The sequence below is a fragment of the Simochromis diagramma genome, unplaced genomic scaffold (genome assembly GCF_900408965.1).
Source record: "Simochromis diagramma unplaced genomic scaffold, fSimDia1.1 OVJJ01000402.1, whole genome shotgun sequence".
In the NCBI taxonomy this organism is placed as follows: Eukaryota; Metazoa; Chordata; class Actinopteri; order Cichliformes; family Cichlidae; genus Simochromis; species Simochromis diagramma.
In genome coordinates this window covers 4,844,407-4,864,563 of record NW_024386972.1, presented here as the reverse complement: position 1 = coordinate 4,864,563, position 20,157 = coordinate 4,844,407, and the positions used below count along the sequence as shown (strand labels likewise).

The 20,157-nt window shown below is 39.6% G+C and overlaps 1 protein-coding gene across 1 annotated transcript in view; it reads left to right on the top strand.

Annotated features, from left to right (window-relative positions):
- Window positions 1-20,157, top strand: part of LOC120737957 (disintegrin and metalloproteinase domain-containing protein 12-like) — a 77,798-nt gene that overhangs the window by 24,162 nt on the left and 33,479 nt on the right. The window contains exons 4-5 of the mRNA XM_040038920.1: window positions 14,847-14,925; window positions 19,887-19,963. Of these exons, the coding sequence (XP_039894854.1) occupies window positions 14,847-14,925; window positions 19,887-19,963 (156 nt within the window). The remainder of the gene's footprint in view (window positions 1-14,846; window positions 14,926-19,886; window positions 19,964-20,157) is intronic.

Here is a 20,157-nt window from a genome sequence, read left to right as displayed (position 1 = left end):
AAGATTAGATCAGCCTGAACACTCAGGAATGCGAGAGAACCAGTGAATGCAAATCTTTCTTACTGAACTTGCACATAAACTTCATGTCACAAATGTACTGAAAGCTTAAATGGCACCAATAGGTAATATGACAATTAACCCTGGAGAACCCATGGGGTCAGAGCCGACCCCATTGGTTTTCTAGGGAAACCATGGGGTCAAATTTGACCCCATGGGTTCTCCAGGGTTAAGATGATCTCTCTGTAAAGGTAAAAACCCGGCAATAATCTAGGACCATTACCACTTTGTAGACACAAATGATGTTGTATTATCACTTTATATTAATGTTGCAGATGTGCAGGATGTTATTATTTTATTTACAGTTGGCTAATATGGCTATTGGGCAACTCTTAACATTTAGACAGATGCCCAGGTTAACAAGGTTAGCATTTAAGATCATTTCATACTTAAATGGTGTTGAAAATGGAAGATTTACTGACACCTATTGTTAATGTGTTCAGGTCTAGTTTAGTTCATATATTTTCTGACGAACATATATTTAAAAAATAAGATGCAAAATATCCAGTGACCTAACCTCCTGCGACTGTTATCATCCTTAAGTAGCCACTTACAACTTATTGGGGAATCCTAATTTTTCCCCCGTGACCGGTGGTCTCTAGGTCTGTCTGCCTGGGCTCTTTATTCATTTGATCATACATTGTCACCATGACTGTCACACGTTGAAAATGTTTAGTTAATGCCACATTGGTAGTGTTTGCAAATGTGTAAGATGCAGTCATGTGAATCTTAACAGCCAGAAATCATTAGAAATATCTTTGATTACAGAATTCGCAATATGCAAAAAATAGAGTATTATTAGAGCACAATTGGAGACTAAGGATTTTTTTTAGTACAAAAGTTGGCTTTAGTCTTACTTTTCCAGGTTTCTTCATCTATGCATCTATCTTTTTTTGTTTGTTTTCTTCTCTTGGCCTCTAATTATCTGTTTTTCTTTCTACCTCTGCTTCACAGCTTTTCCCTTTCACCTACTTAAGCAAACTGTCTTCATAAATTCTAGTGAAATCTAATTTTCTCAAGACTCAGGGGTGCCAAAGAGAACAAACAAAAGCAGCCAAAGTTTTTGACCTTTGTGGCTGCTGACCATGAAGATATGCAACCCGAGAGTCATAGTCCTGGCTTCCATCCTCCTCCTGACAGACAAACAGATTTGCTGGTTTTACAGTGTGAGTTAATGTCAGCTGGGTGGGAATGCTCACTGTATTTCCTTACTTCATCCTCCATCCTGTTCTCTCCGTTCTCACAGTCCAATGACCTTCCTTTGACCAGTCTTGCTTGTGTATGGGGTCACTGGCTGAGCGAAGATGCCACGTGTGGTCATCAGTCAGACGGTTGGATTTTGGCCGTCTCCTTTAGCTGATCCAGGGGTTTTTTTTCACCCCCTTCTGCTGCCTTGCACATGTTTAGACAGAGCAGTGTCCTTGTGAAAAATGAATGCTGAGTGAAAAGCAAAAACAGCATTTGTTCCAGTTGACTAGCAGTGAAAAATACCAGCAGCAGTTTCTCTTCCTTGCCCTACAAGGTAGCGTGTCTATTGAGAAACTTGTGGTAATTTGTTTAGTTTAGTTTTTTTTTTTATGTTCTCCAGTCCTGTTTTTTTGACTCATTTAAAACGTCAAGACTACACAAGTAGCGGTGGGAAACCTGTGTAGGAGTTAGAGCTCAGATAGCTCTTTTATCACTAAATTTAGCTTAGTGATAAAAGGAAATGGTGCAAAGAAAGTCAAGGACATGGAGCAAATAGCAAACCCCTCTCTACACGTCATGCAAAAAGCAGATGCTTTTGGCTTCACATCCCACTCGTCATTAACAGTATGACTCCAGGTTGTTGTGGTGGTCACACAGGGAGTTAAAGAAAGTATGGGGAGGATGTGTGAATGAAATGGAGATCTCTGGTGTTCTTGCTTTGCCAGATAGGTTGTGAAGGCAATTCCCCCTCATCTTTTGTACCAGCCTTCCTGTCTCTCTGATAACTCCCTGTTGGCGTATGGGACACGATAGGGTCTCCTTTGGTTGGCCCCTGTACTCCTCCTCACTCACTCTCACCCAATCCCTCAAGCACTGAGAAGTGAGCTGCCAACAACAATAGGAGCTGCTAGGGTTTGATAAAGAGGCTGTGGACTGCTTTGGGGTGCAGGGACCCAATGAAATCAAAGCTGGACTCCATGACACAGTTTCCTTCAAATCATCAGCAGCGTTTCTGAGAAAAGGGGTCAAAGGCAGGTTGTAAATTCATATAGGGTTAAGCAGGAAACTACACTGGCTGACTAATGACGGGAAATATCATCGAGGACACTGAGAGAACATCCTTTATATTTTTTCCCTGCAATTTTTTTTTTTTTTGCAGTTAAGCAACAGTCAGCAAGTTAAAACAATGGATTTGGAGAAATGAATGCGAAAGGTAACATCATGCAAACTTCACACAAGACCAAGTTAAATTAATTAATAAATTATGAAACATTTAAAAAAATAATAATTTTAGTGTCTCAATCATGACCTCATAGTTTCTATGAGTCTGACTGGCCCTGCTCCTGTGATTGATTTTCCTCCAAATGCGATTAAAATGTAATAAATGAGTGATTTGTGTGGTGGCAGATCTGGTATACTTTCCCTTTCTTTGTGCCTAATGGGTCATTGATGTTGTAAAAATGAATGAATCCCAGCTGTGTGCTTCATCTGAAAGCTCTGCTCCGTGATGGGATGTTTGCAGACAGTGTCTTAGAGCCAATTATGTTCCACTTCCTGCGTGCGTCACCTGAAATACAGGAGTATTATTCCCCCAATGATCAATGGACCATGGATGATTTAGTAAGGCGTTATTGGAAAATCAGTAACCAACCTTACAAACGGGGTAAAATGATTTTGAGACACAATAAAGTCTTTTATCAGTATTCGCTGCAGAAAACAACTTTTTCTTTTTTCTTTTTTTCTGCACCAACTGTGTGACTTTGCAGAAGGAAGCGTCCATCTGCCTGTGACAAGAGACTGACAGCATGACAGGATGTACAACATTAATGGTGCTGACCCTCAGATAAGCTGTAATGTTAGCTATCTGCACACTTCCTTTGGTTTGTGTATGGAAAGAAAATAATTCCTACGTGAAACTGCTGGCAGCAAGATTTGAAGATTTTCTTTAGTAATGACCTCTGGCATCATTGCTGCTGAATTTTCTAAATGTGTAATAGGTAGTATGAGCCCTACAAGGCAAGCGCTGTCTCCAAAACTGAACAAGCCACACCAAAACAACTTTGATGGATAAATAGCACCAGAGGCCAGAGGGAAAATACTTTGATAAATAATTGGATTTTGATGCGAACTGTCCATTTAAAGATAAATGAATACGTTGCTGTACGTAAGATCGCTTAATAAAATGGACATAAAATAAGACCACACCTTTTGGCAAAGATTGCTGATAATTCAGTTGCTTATTCGCTCTTCTAACTTTAATTTTGTAGCTTTAATCTTGCAAAGGACCCCAGGGTCACAGTGTATAAGCAAACCCACTTTAATACATCACTTTTTCTAGACAGAGTGAAGACATCTCTCTCACTGACAGATATCAGAGGGGTGAAAAACAGGATGGGAGGGAGAGTACATTTGTATTCAGGTCTTAATTGTTTGATTTCCCTTAAGGGAATGCACGGCAGAGGAGAAAGGCACGAAAAGTATGTGGTTGTACAAGTACCGACAGGCTTAATTAAATGAAATGCTCCTATTTTCTGTGTGCATTTACCTTGTGAAAAGAATGATAGGCTTGATTGTTTGAAGTTCCCTTGTCGCTCATTAGTCAAAGCACAAGGTTGCAGTGAATATAGATGCATGAGCTTTGTGCCTTGGGCCAGTTCCCTGCAAAACATTGGAAATGATGGGAATGCTCAAAGCTAGTCTGTTTGTTTGACCCATCCCGAAAATGACTTTGCATTCACCTCTCCACGGTATCTCCTCTTATTCTTGGTCTTCACCCACATAATAATCAGAAGAAAAAGCCAAGTAATATATGATGTAGACAACAGACAAAAGTCTGTTTCACAGTTAATTGTTTTGGAACTGCACATAAAGCCTTTTGTTTACACTTGAATATATTCACAGAAGGGAATATAAATTAAACTGCATCCATCTCCATCTGTTAGCTTTTATCATTTCCTGGTTTTGCAAAACACAAAAGGACATGGATTGCAAAATCTCTAAAGGGGTGTTTCACTCAAAAAAAAGAAAAGAAAAAGATTTTACAACTTTTTTGATTTTCTTGCTCATTTTTCTAGTCCAGATTTTGCAATATCAGTCTCTTACATAGTTGTTTCCGATTTAACACGAAACAGCTAATCTTAAATTTTGTTTGTGGTGCACACAATATTGTGGAAAACACATTTTCTAGCAGCTTTGTCCTTTTTTAATTTTGTATAACCTGTAGATCTAATTGAAAAGAACTATTATGGGAACTGTTCCTGTGGTAAAATGTAGTTCCAGTGAATGCAGCTGGCTGTAATTTGCTGTTATTGGCTCCTTTTTGACAATTTTGTTTCAGAGGAGTTTTTAGGAAAAACATTAAAGTTCTATAATTCATTCATGATTTTTCCAATGCAGGATGCTCTGCATAAGTAGTTTTTAGAAATCGGGCAGAAAGTGTTGTGGTTTGCTGATAGTGTTGAAAGAAAAGAATGTGTTGCATGATCTATAAGCCATGAGCCTGCTGTGTGTGGAACACGAGCGCAATCTGCAGCTATGCCTGGATGTGAAATGACACACTCGCACGCACACATGGACGCATGCACACAAATTACCACATAGATGTGCATAAATCATGTTGAGCTACCAACACATACAGTCATTACTGCACACAAACAGGGACACGCTCTTTCCATCTCTCCCACACCCCCGCATGCAGACACATAACGGGAGCTCGTCCTAGGGGAGAAGGAGCGGCAGAGCAGAGGCCCCGTCTCTGCTACAGAGGAACAGAAGCCCTGGGGGCAGATGGGAGTAGAAAGCAGGATGAAGGATCTCCTCTCCACTGATCCACAGCAACAAAGGCAATTGGAGAGGCTGCTGCTTAGGCACCTGACATAATTAGTTTCAGATAACAATGTCACTGGCCCATGCCAAAGAAAAGAAAAATAAAAGACTATTTTTATTTGTTTTCCTGCAGTTTCCCTTTGATTGTTATCACTCATTTAACTGCAGTCATGACGAATACAAAAGATTCATATATATTTTCGACCCGAAGTGCAACATTTAGTCTTTTTTACCGCACCAATCAGTTGCCTTTAATTAGTCACATGTGATTACTTTTCCGTAGCCCTCTGGGATCAGCAGTATCATGAGGAATAAAATGACTATTTATGTCTTTTTGGGAGAAATAAGAGAGTCTTGCCTCGTTGGAACTCATGACTGAGCGGGTGATTTTAATATTCCGGGTGGCTGTTGTCATAGATACCATTTGTTCCATTTGGCGCGTGCATGAAGGCTTTTGGGTGACAGAGACCGTGGCATAAGCAAAACAAATGAGAGCCAGATGTGTCTTGACGTTACATGTCAACAAGTGACAAATGATGAAGAGACAAAAGAGAGAACGGATGCATAAAAACAACAGACTACATCTGAATCAAAGTCGAACCTTTCTCCTAGTTATCCTGCTTGAGACTGTTTGTAGTTGAATTTTACAGCACACCTATGTGAAGACGCAGGACTGTGCAACTGGGAGGAAATTAAACGTATATTTTTTATGCATTTCAGACAGGAATATTGAGGTATATGCCACTTAACACCCAATCTCGGAACCCATCAGCTATGGTCTGATGACTTAGCCTCTGGGGGGCAATGGCCAAGCGCCTTCATTATTGCCATCGGATTTCTAGAAAATGTATAACTGATATCCAGGCCAAGACTATCTGTCCTGTACTGTGCTACAGTCATTGTATTTACTTATTTAAAAAATAAACTGATAGCCAGACAATAGAGATGGCTTTGGAATTGCATTCGGACTATTTAACCGTATAAGGCCAAAGCCTGCCTTAATGTGAGTGGTCAGTACTGCTCAAAATACAAACAGAAGCCAAGAGGTTTCTGGCACCCAGAAATCTTTTCCCTCTGCTGCTTAGCCTGCAAATTTTAATACAGATATCTTTTTAATACATATTACTTCCCATTGAACCACGGCTTAGTGAAAACAGTAAATACACAGAGCTGCTGCATCAGTGTTTTCTGAATCTGAACAGGATGCAAATGTAGCATTGTACAGCCAATAGAAAACACGTCTTCCTACCTACAAGTAGAGCCTGACTCATAACTATTAACTATTAAATGAAACGTCGTGCATGTGTGAAACACTCTTCAGCCATGTTATGAGTGTTGATGTTGCATAGTTTGTCCATGCTGACAAATGTTGGGAAAATCTGTTTATGTGTCGTGTGTCTGAAAGGGAAAAAAATAAAGCTCGGCCTATATATGAGATGGTTAAAATACCAAATATTGGTATCTGTTTGTAAAATTTAGCACTGGTCAGTTGTAATGGTTTACACACATGCTTGGCAAGCAAAGCATGTTCAATTCCAGTTTGGCACAAATCTCCTTTAGGGTTGTTCTAAATCAAACATGCGGAGCTAATCGCTGTAGTTTTCCTGTAACAATAGAGCAGCTAAAAGTAACTTTTACAGTTAAAGTAAACTTGATTTCATTGGGCCATTTTTTTTAAATACAGGTCAGTGAACCTTTTGGTTTGTGTCTCATTCTGTTCTAAAACTGAAAATGTTCAAAGGATTTTCTGCAATTATTTTCCTTATTAGTTTTAGTCTGGATCATTATCTTCACACTTTATCAAAGATACGTGTTGCATTTCTGCCCTAATTCCAATTATCTCATCTATTGTTGGGGTGGTATTCATCATTCCCGTTCTTTAATTGGGATCCTGTGGAATAATCCATCACGCAGACATTGCTCAGAAATGACACTTTATTGATTTCACGGGGCGTGCCTGGACTTAACCACATCAATCTCCAGGTGACAGTCACTGCAATAATTGCATGCCACTGCTGCTAATGGCTCTTCTGTTTGACCATCTTGCTGACCAATTAACCACCCCTGGATGCTACACAGGTGTAAAGAATAATAATGAGGCTCTTATGATGTGGTGAAGCTGGGATGAAGGCCAAAGAGACCTGCTTGGTGTAGAAATGAATAAGATAAGCATTCTTATTGTACCCGGAGGGCAACTGGCCTTCTTGACACAATCATTTTTTGGTTCTTACCTTGTCGTGTTTGCTGCTGGAGCATTAGTCTTGAGGCCAGGAGCAGCACTGTGCAGCATCTTAGCTCTCTACTGAACACAGCAGGCTATATAAACACAGCTAATACCAGCCGTGTTGATTTCTTTTTTCTGTTTTTCCGCTTCCTCCCCCTTTCTTAAGCCGTAATCATTGGCTGGCATGCTCAAGTGGTTCTCTTCATGACATGCTTCATGAAGGTTAGGAGTTGTATTGAGTACAGGGCAAGTAGGGGGAATTCATGCTTCTCTGCTCTACTTGGCACCAGCCTGCAACACCGCCTGATGTCAGACACATCACAGCCAGAAAGACTGGCCCTCTTCCCTTGTTCATGGAAAAAGAAAATCTAACACTGAGACAAGGTTTTTTTGGTGGTGTTGAGGGAGTTGCACTGTAGTTTTTCATGCACACAATCCCACTTTCCCTTGACTTTTTCCAAGTGAAACTGGGTTCTTGCCATTTGCCACATAAAAGCAGTGGGACATTATAACTCCCACAATCCCTCACAAGTCTTTCAGTTGAAATGTAATGTACTAATTGGAGGTCCCAGATTAAGTTTTACGAGAAATGTTTCTCTTTGATGGCGATTTCATTTGCTCTAAATGTTTATCTTTACATCTGTTCTAAATAACTTTCCGTTAGAGACTTTGGTTTCCAAGAGCTTTAGAGCAACTTGCCCTTCTGAGGCCTAAAACCTCACTTCTCATCTATCATAGTAAATTCCAGGATTTGATTTCTCCAGAAGTCTCTTATTAGGTTGTCTGAGTTTAATGAGTTTAATGAGACATATCGGAGACTGTGACTGGGAAATTCAGCTTGTTTTGCCAACGTCGTAGTTTTCTCAAGTCAGTTGAGAGTATTGAATTCATGTAACGCAAAAAGGGAAGTTACTCTACTCTTTCCTTTTCCTTGCTTAATTATACTGGCTGCTTTAACTAAATGGAGAAGAGAAAGAGCGTTTGTCATCCCTGACTGAAAAAGAGAATGTTTTGTATTTTGCCAAAGGGAACGCTATGATCCGCACAACTTGAGCAAACGTTTCCCATATTTCTTAATCCAAAAAAACGGTTTTCCAGGAAAACCTTCCTTTCTCACAAGAACAATTCTCACTCTCAACTTTTGTTGTTTCTCCAAGATTTTATCAAAAGTCTCCAAACAGTTTGAAGTCTTCTCTCCGCAGTATTTTGCTGTATTTTTTTTTAACAACTTGTGCATGACTTGAGCTCAGCTCTCGATTTGCCTGTATGCTTTGACATTTAGTTGTTGCCATAATCACATCACAAGTTTTCAGTACAAGTCTACAGTTGTGTGTCATAATCAATAAAAAAACTGGTGCTTCATTAACATATAAAAGCTCCGAAATGTTTTCTCCAGCATGACTTCTAAGCAGAATGTTTGACATTTAGGACCTTTCTTTTGAGGTCAGCTTTCACCCACAAATGAGACTCCCTCTTCCTGTTGATTGATTAGGCTCTGGCACCGATTCATCAAGTCTGTTTCAATTAATGTACCTCACATACCTCCCCATTTTAGACCCCTGGCATGCGAGCAGAAGAAACCCCGATGAAGAAGACCGCATGCAACAAAAATGCGGAATTTATTGGTACATCACTGTTGGTCAGCAAGCCTCGTGTTTTCTCGGTTACATTTCCAACCAGGAATGTGTTTGAAAGGTTAGTCCTCTATTTAAAAATTCCCTTTATATAAGACTTTGTGTATATCCTGACAGAAGAGGCTGACAACGCCGAACAGAGATACAACATAGAAAAAAAATATATAATTTAATGCAGAAAGAACAGGAGTGACATTTAGTTGCTGGCATTCAGGATTAGTGTGAAGCGACTTCATTGTCTTTCTGTCTGCAGTGTCAAAACTACTGACAAGCAAATCCAACTCTATCCTCACCTAATGCATTTTCTTTCAGAAAGTTATATGGATGCAGCATGACAAGGTAAAAACATGACAGCTGTAATTATGTGTACCTGTCGAACAGATGCAGAGAAGTTAACAAACACATCTCTGGTTTGAGTGTTTTGAAAACAAGTCGATGCCGCAGTAGCACAAAGTCTGTGATATTTTGCCTCGCACTGTGTCCCATTTTGAAGTCGCTGAGCCTTTGTGGTTGTCTGGTTCTCAGGCTGCCTGCATTTTCAGACTGATTCTGTAGCTTTAATAGCCAGAACATGAAAACTTGTTAACTCATAGCGCCTCTCCCTCATTGCTGACTCCCTGTCACTCAAGCAGAGCCCTGCTGGAAGCCCGTCCTCTGGGTAATGCATTTTAAATGGGAGGGCGTGACCCTCCTCTCTCTCCATTTGCCTATGCCTCATTAACTTTGCGCTGATTGATAAACAGTGAGCTGCTGCTGCAGCCACGCGGGGCGAGTGGCTCAGACACTTAATGCAGTTGGGTGGTGGTTCATTGCTTGGCGTGGATTAGATGCACCCATAAGTATTGTCAGCTGGGTGACATGCAGCGGAAGGCTTTTTGCACTTTGAAGACTCATCGTTGTAAAACCCATTAAAGATCTTTCTTATGTGCTCTTCTACTTTTATTATGTTCTAGTTTCTTTACTACAAAACCTTCTTATGTTCATACAGTGTTTATGCTTTTCTTGTATTTCTCCAGTTTTTGATTAAAAATCCCCACCTTACACTTTGTGTCAGTAATGAGGGACAAAAATTCACAGTCCTAGTTTTAGCCCTTAGGCATATTACGCTGATATCTTCCGAAGTTACACCCATTTTAAAACAGAATTTTCCCACTTCACTTTGCTCCACTGCATCATGTATGCTTTATATTCCTGCTGCTAGCACCATTTAAAAAAAATTACTCCACTGATATTGCAGTAATATTTCATCCGTGTTCTTCATGACAACCAATACTAGATTTTTCCAACTTATTTTAGGGAGTAAGAAAATTCTGCTGTTGATATATCAGGTGACATTTTTTGTGTTGAGCCAGTGTGCTACTAGTACAAGTCCAAAGTAGAAGTAGATGAAGAGGGTTTCATCAGGAACGGCATGTGGAGTAAAATCGTAGCTAAATTAAACACGCTGATCATAAGAATATGAGATTTCTCTATCAGATCGGTTGGGCTCAGGTTAACAATGACTGCCTTTGGTGCTGTTGGCCAACAGGTCGCCAGTGGAAACTGTGCTACTATTGGCTGCGGACAAAGGAAGAGGAGGATGCTATGGCAACCTTAAAGAGAGCAGCCGAAAGTAGAATCTAATATGCAGAGAGATCTGGCAACATATCATCCCCATGCTGGCTCCTGGTCAAGTCACACATCCTTCTTCTCACTTAGAAATCCCTCAATTCCCTGGCCTGTCAGTACCTGTTCGACCTCCTTTAACCTGGCATACAAATCTAAGTTATTGTAACTACTACTTTTTTTTTTATTAAGAAGAAGAAAACATTTCCATATCTCCATATAGGTCTTCCAACTAAAAGTCAAAGCTTAAAAACATCACTAAGATCAACAGTTTGATTAGGATTCTTGGAGTCAATTTGTAATTATCCAAGATGCTAAACTCAGACTGATACTCTTGTTAGTAGACAGACCCTCCCCTTTAGCGAATCTGCGTGTGCATTGTAGCTTGTATCTGCTTCCACTTAATATTATGATATATAACATCTTCTTTCATTTCAGTGTTGATGATTTGTAACAATTATCTTGCCATATTTCCTATAGCTTCTACTAGGCAGTCTTGCAGACATTAAAGGTTAGGTTACTAAGCAATTTAGATAATTTCATCTCATGCTCTGGGTGTTAGTTTCATGATGAGCTTTGCATTAATAAACAGATTTGTTCTGTTGTCAAAAATAGCTACTATCAGTTTAAGAAACATAACAAAACAGAAATCTTTTCTGTTTTTCATGGTCTGGAAAAAGCAACTAGGTTTCCCCATGTTTCTCATTTGCTGCAGCTTCTTCAAAAGCATTCTGCAGCAAGACTGCAAAAGCATATGAGGACGCCATAGTCGTGGCATAGCTATATTGTCTTCCTGTCCATTTTAAAATTCAGTTTAAGATATTACTGATTGTTTTTCATGCTCATAATGGATAGGCCCCAGTTTATATCATCAGTCTTATGATATAAGATTTACATTAATCTCTTAGGTCTCTCAGACCCACTGGTACACATCTCTTACATGTCCCAAGGGCACCCCTCAGACAACAAGGCGACAGAGCCTTTGCGGTCACTGCTCCATCTTTGTGGAATCAGTTTCTCTGCTCTTAAGCCTAGGCTCAAAAGCCACCTTCATTCTCTGATTCTCTGGCATTTCAGCCTACTAATCTCACATTTACTGTTGCATCTACTCCCAACCGGTCGCGGCAGATGGTTGCCCCTCCCTGAGCCTGGATCTGCCGGAGGTTTCTTCCTGTTTAAAGGGAGTTTTCCTTTCACACTGTTGCCAAAGTGCTTGCTTATAGGGGGTCATATGATTGTTGAGTTTTTCATTATAGGGTCTACCTTACAATATAAAGTACATTGAGGCGAGTGTTTATATATACATATATATATATATATATATGTATATGTGTGTGTGTGTGTGTGTATAAAAAGCTGTGTTTAAATGTTTAAATGTTCTTTGTAAAAAGATTTCACCAGCTTGAACATTAAAGTCTTTCTTTATTGGCAAATATGGGCCAATAATATCTGTCAGCTGATATTATAGTTTGTACACTAGTGAAAAGCAGATCCTGTCCAGTAATTTATCTGTAACCAATCTCAGACCACACTGTATATTTCTTTCTTTTTTCTTTTCTTTTCTTTTCTTTTTTTTTGTTGCTGTTGATGTATTGTTGCATGAAACCGATGTGAGCTGAAACTTGCTTGTCTTTATTTGGAGATATTAATTGGATTCCCTCTGTGTTTAAATGGAATTGTGAGCAGCTTTTGTTTTAAAAAGGATCCTCACTGTTGCGGTCAAGGATGCCCCGAACTCTGAGAGAGTCAAATAAGTATAAATCAAGGGCTACAGTACTTCAAAAGTGAATGACTATTCTCTTTCTTAAGCAGTCTGGTAAGCTTAGGTCCTAACTTTTCTGTTACTTACACTCTGCAGTGAGTGAACCCTTAAAGGATTTCTCCTGTGATTCTCCTGTGTTAGGAAACCACTAATTCCCTTGCGCTTATTCATCGAAAGCCACAAGAACGTAACATATGGATGACACATGGAGGTCTGCAACATGTTTTTTCATGCCAACACTCAAGCGGCGAGGCAAATGCATATGCGCATTCACCACATCATATTGTCTGTTGTGGGCAGATGTTGAACTCGTGTGTTCAACTGAGTGCATAGACCTAATTAAGACTGTAGAAACACATCATTTTATTTGGCTCTCTCTCCTCTTTGTCCTCGCTTTGATCTAGTGATTATTACCAGTTCATTGGCTCTGTAGAGGACTGGAGGGTGGGGAAGCATTGTGTCTCATGCTGACAGCTCCCAAACAAAATAACCCCCCTACCCGGGTTGTTACAGCTGAAACTCCCAGCTGGGTTGTCAGTGGTGAGGTCAGTAAGAGGATCCAGCTGCCTGCTGAGGTTTGTTCCTCTGCTGTGGATTAGCACCAGCCAAGCATCTGCTAATGTCCTGGAGAGTAATACAGCACATGTGCTCACTGTATGTACAGTACATGGACACTCTCATGTTTGTTTGCACAAATACTGAGCACAACTACAGATATGTTCTCATCAACACAGGAGGGGGTTCACACAGTTTTTTTGGCTCATTGATTTCTTTCTGCATGTGATCCACAGCACCCCAGCTGAGTATCCTTTCCTCCACCAGAGAAAAGCCTAGTGCTCAGGAACCTCTCTAGGTGGGGTGAGAAAGGCAGCCAACATCATAATAAGGCTGTGATGGTATTTTCTTTGTCTTGCGGTAAGAGGAGAGCACAACCCAGAGGTTATCTGGTGTACTCATGCCATAATCTCACCCTGTTGGCTCATAAAGGCCACAGGAGGCTCTTTAGGATTGTGGGTTTTTGTTTCAAGAGAAGTTGGACTTAAACTTTGATTCTACAAGTAGCTACTAGGAACAGCACAAAGCATCTAAAATCAAAATGCTGCATTTTAGTGTGTTTTAAAAATGTATAGATTTGACAAAACATAACCATTAATGTCTCCACAAAATCTGACATCTTAGGTGTGTAAAACAAACATGTTAATCACTATACCACAGAGCCATTAATGCTAAAAAAATAACCATAGACTTAAAGATGACCAATGTGAAAGTGCCTTAAACGTACATCCTTTCTGTTATGCAGTAGGGGGCTCTGGCTTTTAAAAAGAAGTCAAACTGCGTAGAAGTCTATGAGAAATTCTCACTTAATCTATAATCTCAATAAATAGTTTATGGTCCCAATCACCAGATTTAAGTCTTATATGATAAAATATGATGCGCATATTTGAAATTATAACAAGCATATCATTATAACTAGTGATATGCTATTGCTTATTGGCTGTCCTAATGGTGATTAGGACCAAAATTCTCAAGTTAGGCTTAAAAATATGACTTCACCAACTCATGTGTGATGTCTGTGTGATTCTGTCAGGAGCTATAACTTGACTGAAAAACATAAATGAAATGTAAACTGAGTTTGCTACCAGCCATGTAGCCTTATTGTTGACAGAGATACTGTAAGTAGATGCTTTGTCAAAATTAGAGGAAAGAAGGTGGCAGGTTCCTCATTTCCACACTATTGCAATTTCTTCTCTGTTTCCAGTGAATAACAATCAAATTCCATCCTGTATTTTCTACCCGTCTTTGTGTCAAATAGACAATCCTTATAAAATATTAAGTGGGTTGGTAACAGCTTTTCTTTTATGATAAAAAATCCTCTAAAAGGCAAAATGTCTTGATAATAGTAAAACATGCAGGACTCACTTACACTGAAGCATTAAACTAGCATGACTGTTGGGTCATAGGTTATTTTTGGTTTTAGTTTATAGGTTAAAAATAAATGAACTGTGATGGTAGACTGAGTTTTACAAGTATCTCCATACACCTCTTCATTTTATTGAATCTGTATTTTTATTCTCAGTGCTGAATTATACTTTTTGCTCATTTTTTATTAAGTGTGGTTATACCTATATGGTTCCTTCATTTAAAGCACAGTGTTATTTATTCCCAGTCGTTAAAAAAAGAAAAAAAAATCAACTCATGACTTGCTGTTGTCGACAATGTGTAAACTAATTATTGTTCCATTTGTTTCACGTGGAATGAGTTATTGATTGATATTGAATGCGGCTTCATGGTGTTGGGAAAGTGAATTAATAGAAAACGTCACTTCGGCCTCTTTTGAATGTGTTTTTTTCCCCTTCATGCCTTCTTCTCTAATCAATTTATGCTATCCTAAAGCAGTTTAAAGTTTTAAATCAGACTGTTTATCTTCCATGCAGGTTTGGCTGTGGTTGAATGGCTTAAGACATTGTGATTGATTTTATTTTATTTTTTTTTGGATGAAGCCCCCAAGGGTCAGTGCTGAATGTTTGTTGTCTTTGTTTATCCTTTCTAGGGGGCTCTTTGCAAGTAACTATACAGAAACCCATTACCTGGAAGATGGCAGCGCTGTCACAGGCGTTCACAACTTCACGGTATGTTTCTTTTTATTTTCTGGGTTTGTGGGTGACAAAACAAAGTGATTGAATTTCGAACATTGTTACATTTTCTTCTATGTTACCTGCCCAGCAGCTCATATGAATGTTGACCTTTTGTGAAACTCTTCCTCTGGATAGACTCTGCTTCGCTGTGCTAATATTAGGGTCCGTGAGAAAGTAAAGAACACTTGATATAGCAGTTAGAACCGCTTTTAAAACCACCTGGAATTGTGCAGTCGTGCGCACATAGAGGACAATCCAGGTGAGTGGGGCCATTTTCAGCCGACAGATTCATATTTGATGAAATGAGAAGGCAGATAGAGGTCAGAAAATGCACTCTGTTTTAGGCAACAGCTCAGATTTTTCTCTAAAGAATTGTTTGTTATGAAGGAATCTAAGAAAGATTGAATTGGTGATCATCTAGGTGCAATCTGAAAGCCACAGTGACCATGAAATATTAAGCACCTATCAAGCATTCATGAGGTTCCCACTTTGAAAATTAAGAATATATAGATATGAAAATATATCTCTAAAGTATAACAAATCACTTGTAAATGTTAACCATGAAGAAATCAATTTAGACATAAAGGGATTACATAGAGAAAAGCAAAGCTTCTGGTTGGTTGCATGATGCTCCCGTATGAGGAACACACTGTCTGCCAGTTCAAATTTAAACTTTACTTCAGCTGTGACTAAAATATTTTGACCGTCAGATACACAGCGTGTCTAGTGATCACCAGACAGAACGTTTTTCTTTGTCAGTGCAGCTTTACTTCCTCTCACTTGGCTGTGTTGACTATGTGTGGTTTGATTGTATTATTTGAACGTGCATGTGATGTGAAAAACAGCGCAACAAATAACAGTCAGGACTACATGCGAAACAGCAGAGCAAAGCATGAATTTGTCTGCACTGACACAGACAAATGTTTTCTTACACGAGCATATGGCCGGACAATCTGTCAAACAGCTTTGCTACAACTGAGGTAAACACTCACCAGCCACTTTATCACATACACCTTGCTAGTACAGCCTTGGGGCTCCTTTTGTCTGCTTAATTCTTAATCTGCACAGTCAATAAAATGCTGGAAACATTCCTCAGAGATTTTGGTCCATTATTGACACGATAGGATCACAAAGTTGCTGCAGATTTGTTGGCCGTGATGCAAGTCTGCTGTTCTACCACATCTCAAAGGTGCTCAATTGAATTGAGATCTGATGTTCATGGAAGTCATTTGAATGCAAGCAACTCATTTTCATATTCAAGAAATGATTTTCGAGATGGAGCTTTGTGACATGGTGTGTTATCAGAAGTTAGGTACACTGTAGTCATGGTCAGCAACAATGGTTATGGTCAACAAAGGATCCCAAAGCGTTCCAAGAAAATATCCCCCACACTATTACACACCATCATCGGCCCGAATTGTTGATATCAGGAAGGTTGGGTCCATGCTTTCATGTTGTTTACACCAAATTCTGAATGTTGCGGCAGAAATTGAGGCTTGTCAGACAAGACTATCTTTTTCCAGTCTCCTTTTGTCCGGTGTTTTGTAAAATTGTAGCCTCAGTTTCTGGTTCTTAGCAGACATGCATGATACCCAGTACTGCTGTAGCCCATCTGCTTCACAGTTCAACATGTTATGCAGCAGATTGTCTTGACCATGTCTAGATACCTAAGTGCAATGAGCTCCTCCGTTGTGGCTGGATGATTAGACATTTGCATTAACGAGCAGTTGAACAAGTGTGCCTAATAAAGTGGCCAGTCAGTATTAAAAACAGAAAATAAATGTTTCTTCATATCCGACACAGAAGGCATGATTAGGAACATATTCTTGGCACAAATGAAACCTCATAGAATTGAAGTACCTTCTTTGTTCTTGGCTTCAGTGCTGTAATAAATATTGTTCATATTCATTAAGCTCAAATAGGTTTTCTCCAGCAACATTTGTTCTGCTTTTAAATGCTGCCGGTCTCTCAAATTTTCTATGGATCCATAAATACTCTAAAATATTACAAATGGATGTAAATAAAATATTCATCTTTTGAAAAGGTTTTTTTTTTTTTTTTTGAGGTTCAGAAAAAGAAAGGCTATTATAGCACAGAGTAATGAATGAGTTTTAATGCTGCTGAACCACGAGGAGCAGTTTCAATCCCTATGAAATAAAACTGCCACCAGCTTGCTTGATTTCAGGGATTTGATTATCAGCAGTTTGGAAAGCAATTTAACGTTGCATTTTCATTTCGATAACAATAAACGGTCTATGAGGTCTGTGTGTAAAAGGCCTAGCAGACTTATAGCTGAAATGCACAAAAAGATGAGATTATTATATTCGGTAACGTCCAACCCACACAGCAAAATGATTTTCCACTCGAGACCAGAGTTGGGTCATCCCTGGCAGGACTTGGCCAGCTCATCAGAATTGCTGCCATTCCAGAGCACAAAGACAATGAAGGAGTTGTAGTGGAGTGTGAGATACAGAGTCCGCAGCTGTGGGTGGATAAATAGCTTCCCATTTTCCATAGCAATCCATTAATTATAAAAGCTGCATAATGTTTATGTGGACAGAAAGAGTAACAATGATCATAACAATAAAAATGACACACAGAAAATAAAGAATAAATGTCTATGTTACAAGTTTTGTGTGACTACAGCCGATATACAAATAAAAATTTGGGAGAATGGATGAAGCCAGACGCAGGAATGTGGCATTTTGCCTCATGTTTGCATTTCTTTTGTGGAGACTTTTGTGGAGTCTGCAGTAGTTGATTAAAAGTGCGGACACTTCTGACCTCCGTCCCTTCTCTCATTCCTCGCTCATGACCACAGCCAGTTCTTCATGGGAGGATCTTTTTACTGGAAACAACCAGATCATTCGAGACTGATCTGTAGTTAATTTATTTGTCCTGCCGGCAGGGAGGAGACTGATATAGTGATCTGGGCAAGGGATCTTGTGGGTTCAGTTCTGTGTCAAAGGCAAGGTACTGCTGGGAGTGACTTGAGTATGAGTCAGCTCTCCCACCATCGTTCCCATTATCTGTTTTACACAGTCTCCCTTTCTCACTAAATCTAAGTCCACGTACAATCCAATAAATACATAGCATGTAACAAAAGCCATCTACTGGGAATATGAATGATTTCCATGGTTATTAAAGCAGTAACAGCATAATAAGATTGTGGTTATAATAAACAATGTAATGTTCACACCCAGGATTTCCACCCACAATAATCTGGATTCTGGTTATTAATCCTCTGTATTTCAAATATGAATGCATAAGCACTTTCCTGTCTTCCTGCAGAAACCTTAGGAACAAAAAGTCTATTCATATCCTTTATATCAATGCATCATAGTCATGATCTCATCAAAGAAACATGAGGTGCGAGCATTAACTGAGTGTACTAAATCCAGCCCTACTCCTCTCTGCTAAACTATAATTTCATATTTCATGTAATGTGCTTTCCTGTCCCTGCACCTTTTTGCCCGACTATAATGGATTGCTCTCTTTTCTGTCCAGTCCACCATCAGAAAGTGTCCGCATAAAAGTTTCCAAGGTTTCGGTCCACTTCTCTTGTGAAATACGCTGCACAAAAGTACCGAACCACCTACGCTTTACACCTACAGGAGCTGCTCTGCCATGGAAACCAATGCCATGAAGCTCCCAGTGGACAGTTTTTGTGTTGCACTGCAGTTGATAGTGAAATATCTAGAAACAAAAGAAATCTCCTGAGCCGACTTGCTGCACCAGTGGCATCCTAGTAGAGTGCCATATTTGTGAAGAATGACCCGTTCTTTCGCAGGTGTTTCCAAAAGCATGCTAGCTAGGTGCTTGATTTTACACACCTGTGGCCATGGGGACTGAAAACACCTGAATTCAAAGATTGAGAGTTATCCAGATAGTGTTTCACAACTTTATTGTCTTTTTAATACTTTGGAGGCAGCAGAACAACTCGTCAACTGGCATATAACATATCAGAAAAGAAATTACCTCCACCCAATAGATATTGAACAACATTAATATTCATGAGATGCTTCCTTGCAACTCAGTGTTTATAAGCCCAGTGAAAAACAATGCTTAAACCTAATAATTCATGGTGATTTTGTCACTGCGTCTAACCCCTCTTAAAGAGTTAGTTGCATATGAAATATTCATGAATGTAGTTAAAGGGATTGAGTGCATTTTACATGTGTCAACCAAAATTAAGGTGATGGTAAGACTGAAAGATGCTATTTGGTAAGCCCTTTTCCTCTAGCTATTCGGAGAAGTGTGATATTAATTGGATTATCATAACAGAATTACTGCTAAAAGTGCTGGGATTCAGTATTAAGCAAGGATTGCCTTTAATGCCAGAAACCCACTGAGACACTTGGCATGCAAATTCAGCTGCCTATAGAGAGTAACCACCTTGAAGAAGGCCAGACATCCAAATTTACTGCCTGAACTCTATATTTAGAGGCAGTCAAAGTGGGGTGGAAAACTCACATTTCCTTGTTTTCCAGAACAGGGTGGCAGAAGGACCTCACCTGAGCGAGGCTGTCTAGCTGTAGCAGAAGGCCTGTTTTCACTCTAAACCAGACACTTCCTCCACACCCTCTAGGCCTTGTTCAATAAACACAGGCTTAATTCACTTTCTTTACTCCCCGCTGCAGCTTGACAGGTGGTCCGTGAAAGTGGGTACCTGGGAATACGGCAGAAAGCAAAGCTTGTGCTGGGAAATGTGGAACTCAGATTTCAACCATCATTAGCCTGTGGTGATGAGCAGGAATGGCTTTTGCTAAGCTGGCAAAATACTATTCCCTTATAGTTAATTTACTCGTATTTCACAGTTACAGTGTAACACCTGGGGCTGATTGGGGTGAACTCTGCTTAAAACCCGACGCCTGTTTTGTTTCACACGCTGCTGCTCTATTCCTTCTGTGTTGAGTTTAAAATCCTATTGTTTTGTTTGTTTTGTGCTCCCTCAGGCAAACTGCTACTACCATGGTAAGGTGGAGGGTCATGACAATTCGGATGTGAGCCTCAGCACTTGCGCTGGGATTAAGTAAGTGTGCCAGGCGCTAGTTTGTTTCCCATTTTTTGACATGACACCACTGGTGTAAAAGCTTAGTGATACATTCAACAAGCTAACCCTGATCTCTCTGCTTTGGGACCTGTTAAAGTTTATACTGTAGTGCCAGGTGTCGCTAGAACGGTACATAGTGTAGATTTAAAGTCACTTAAAATATGCATAAAATG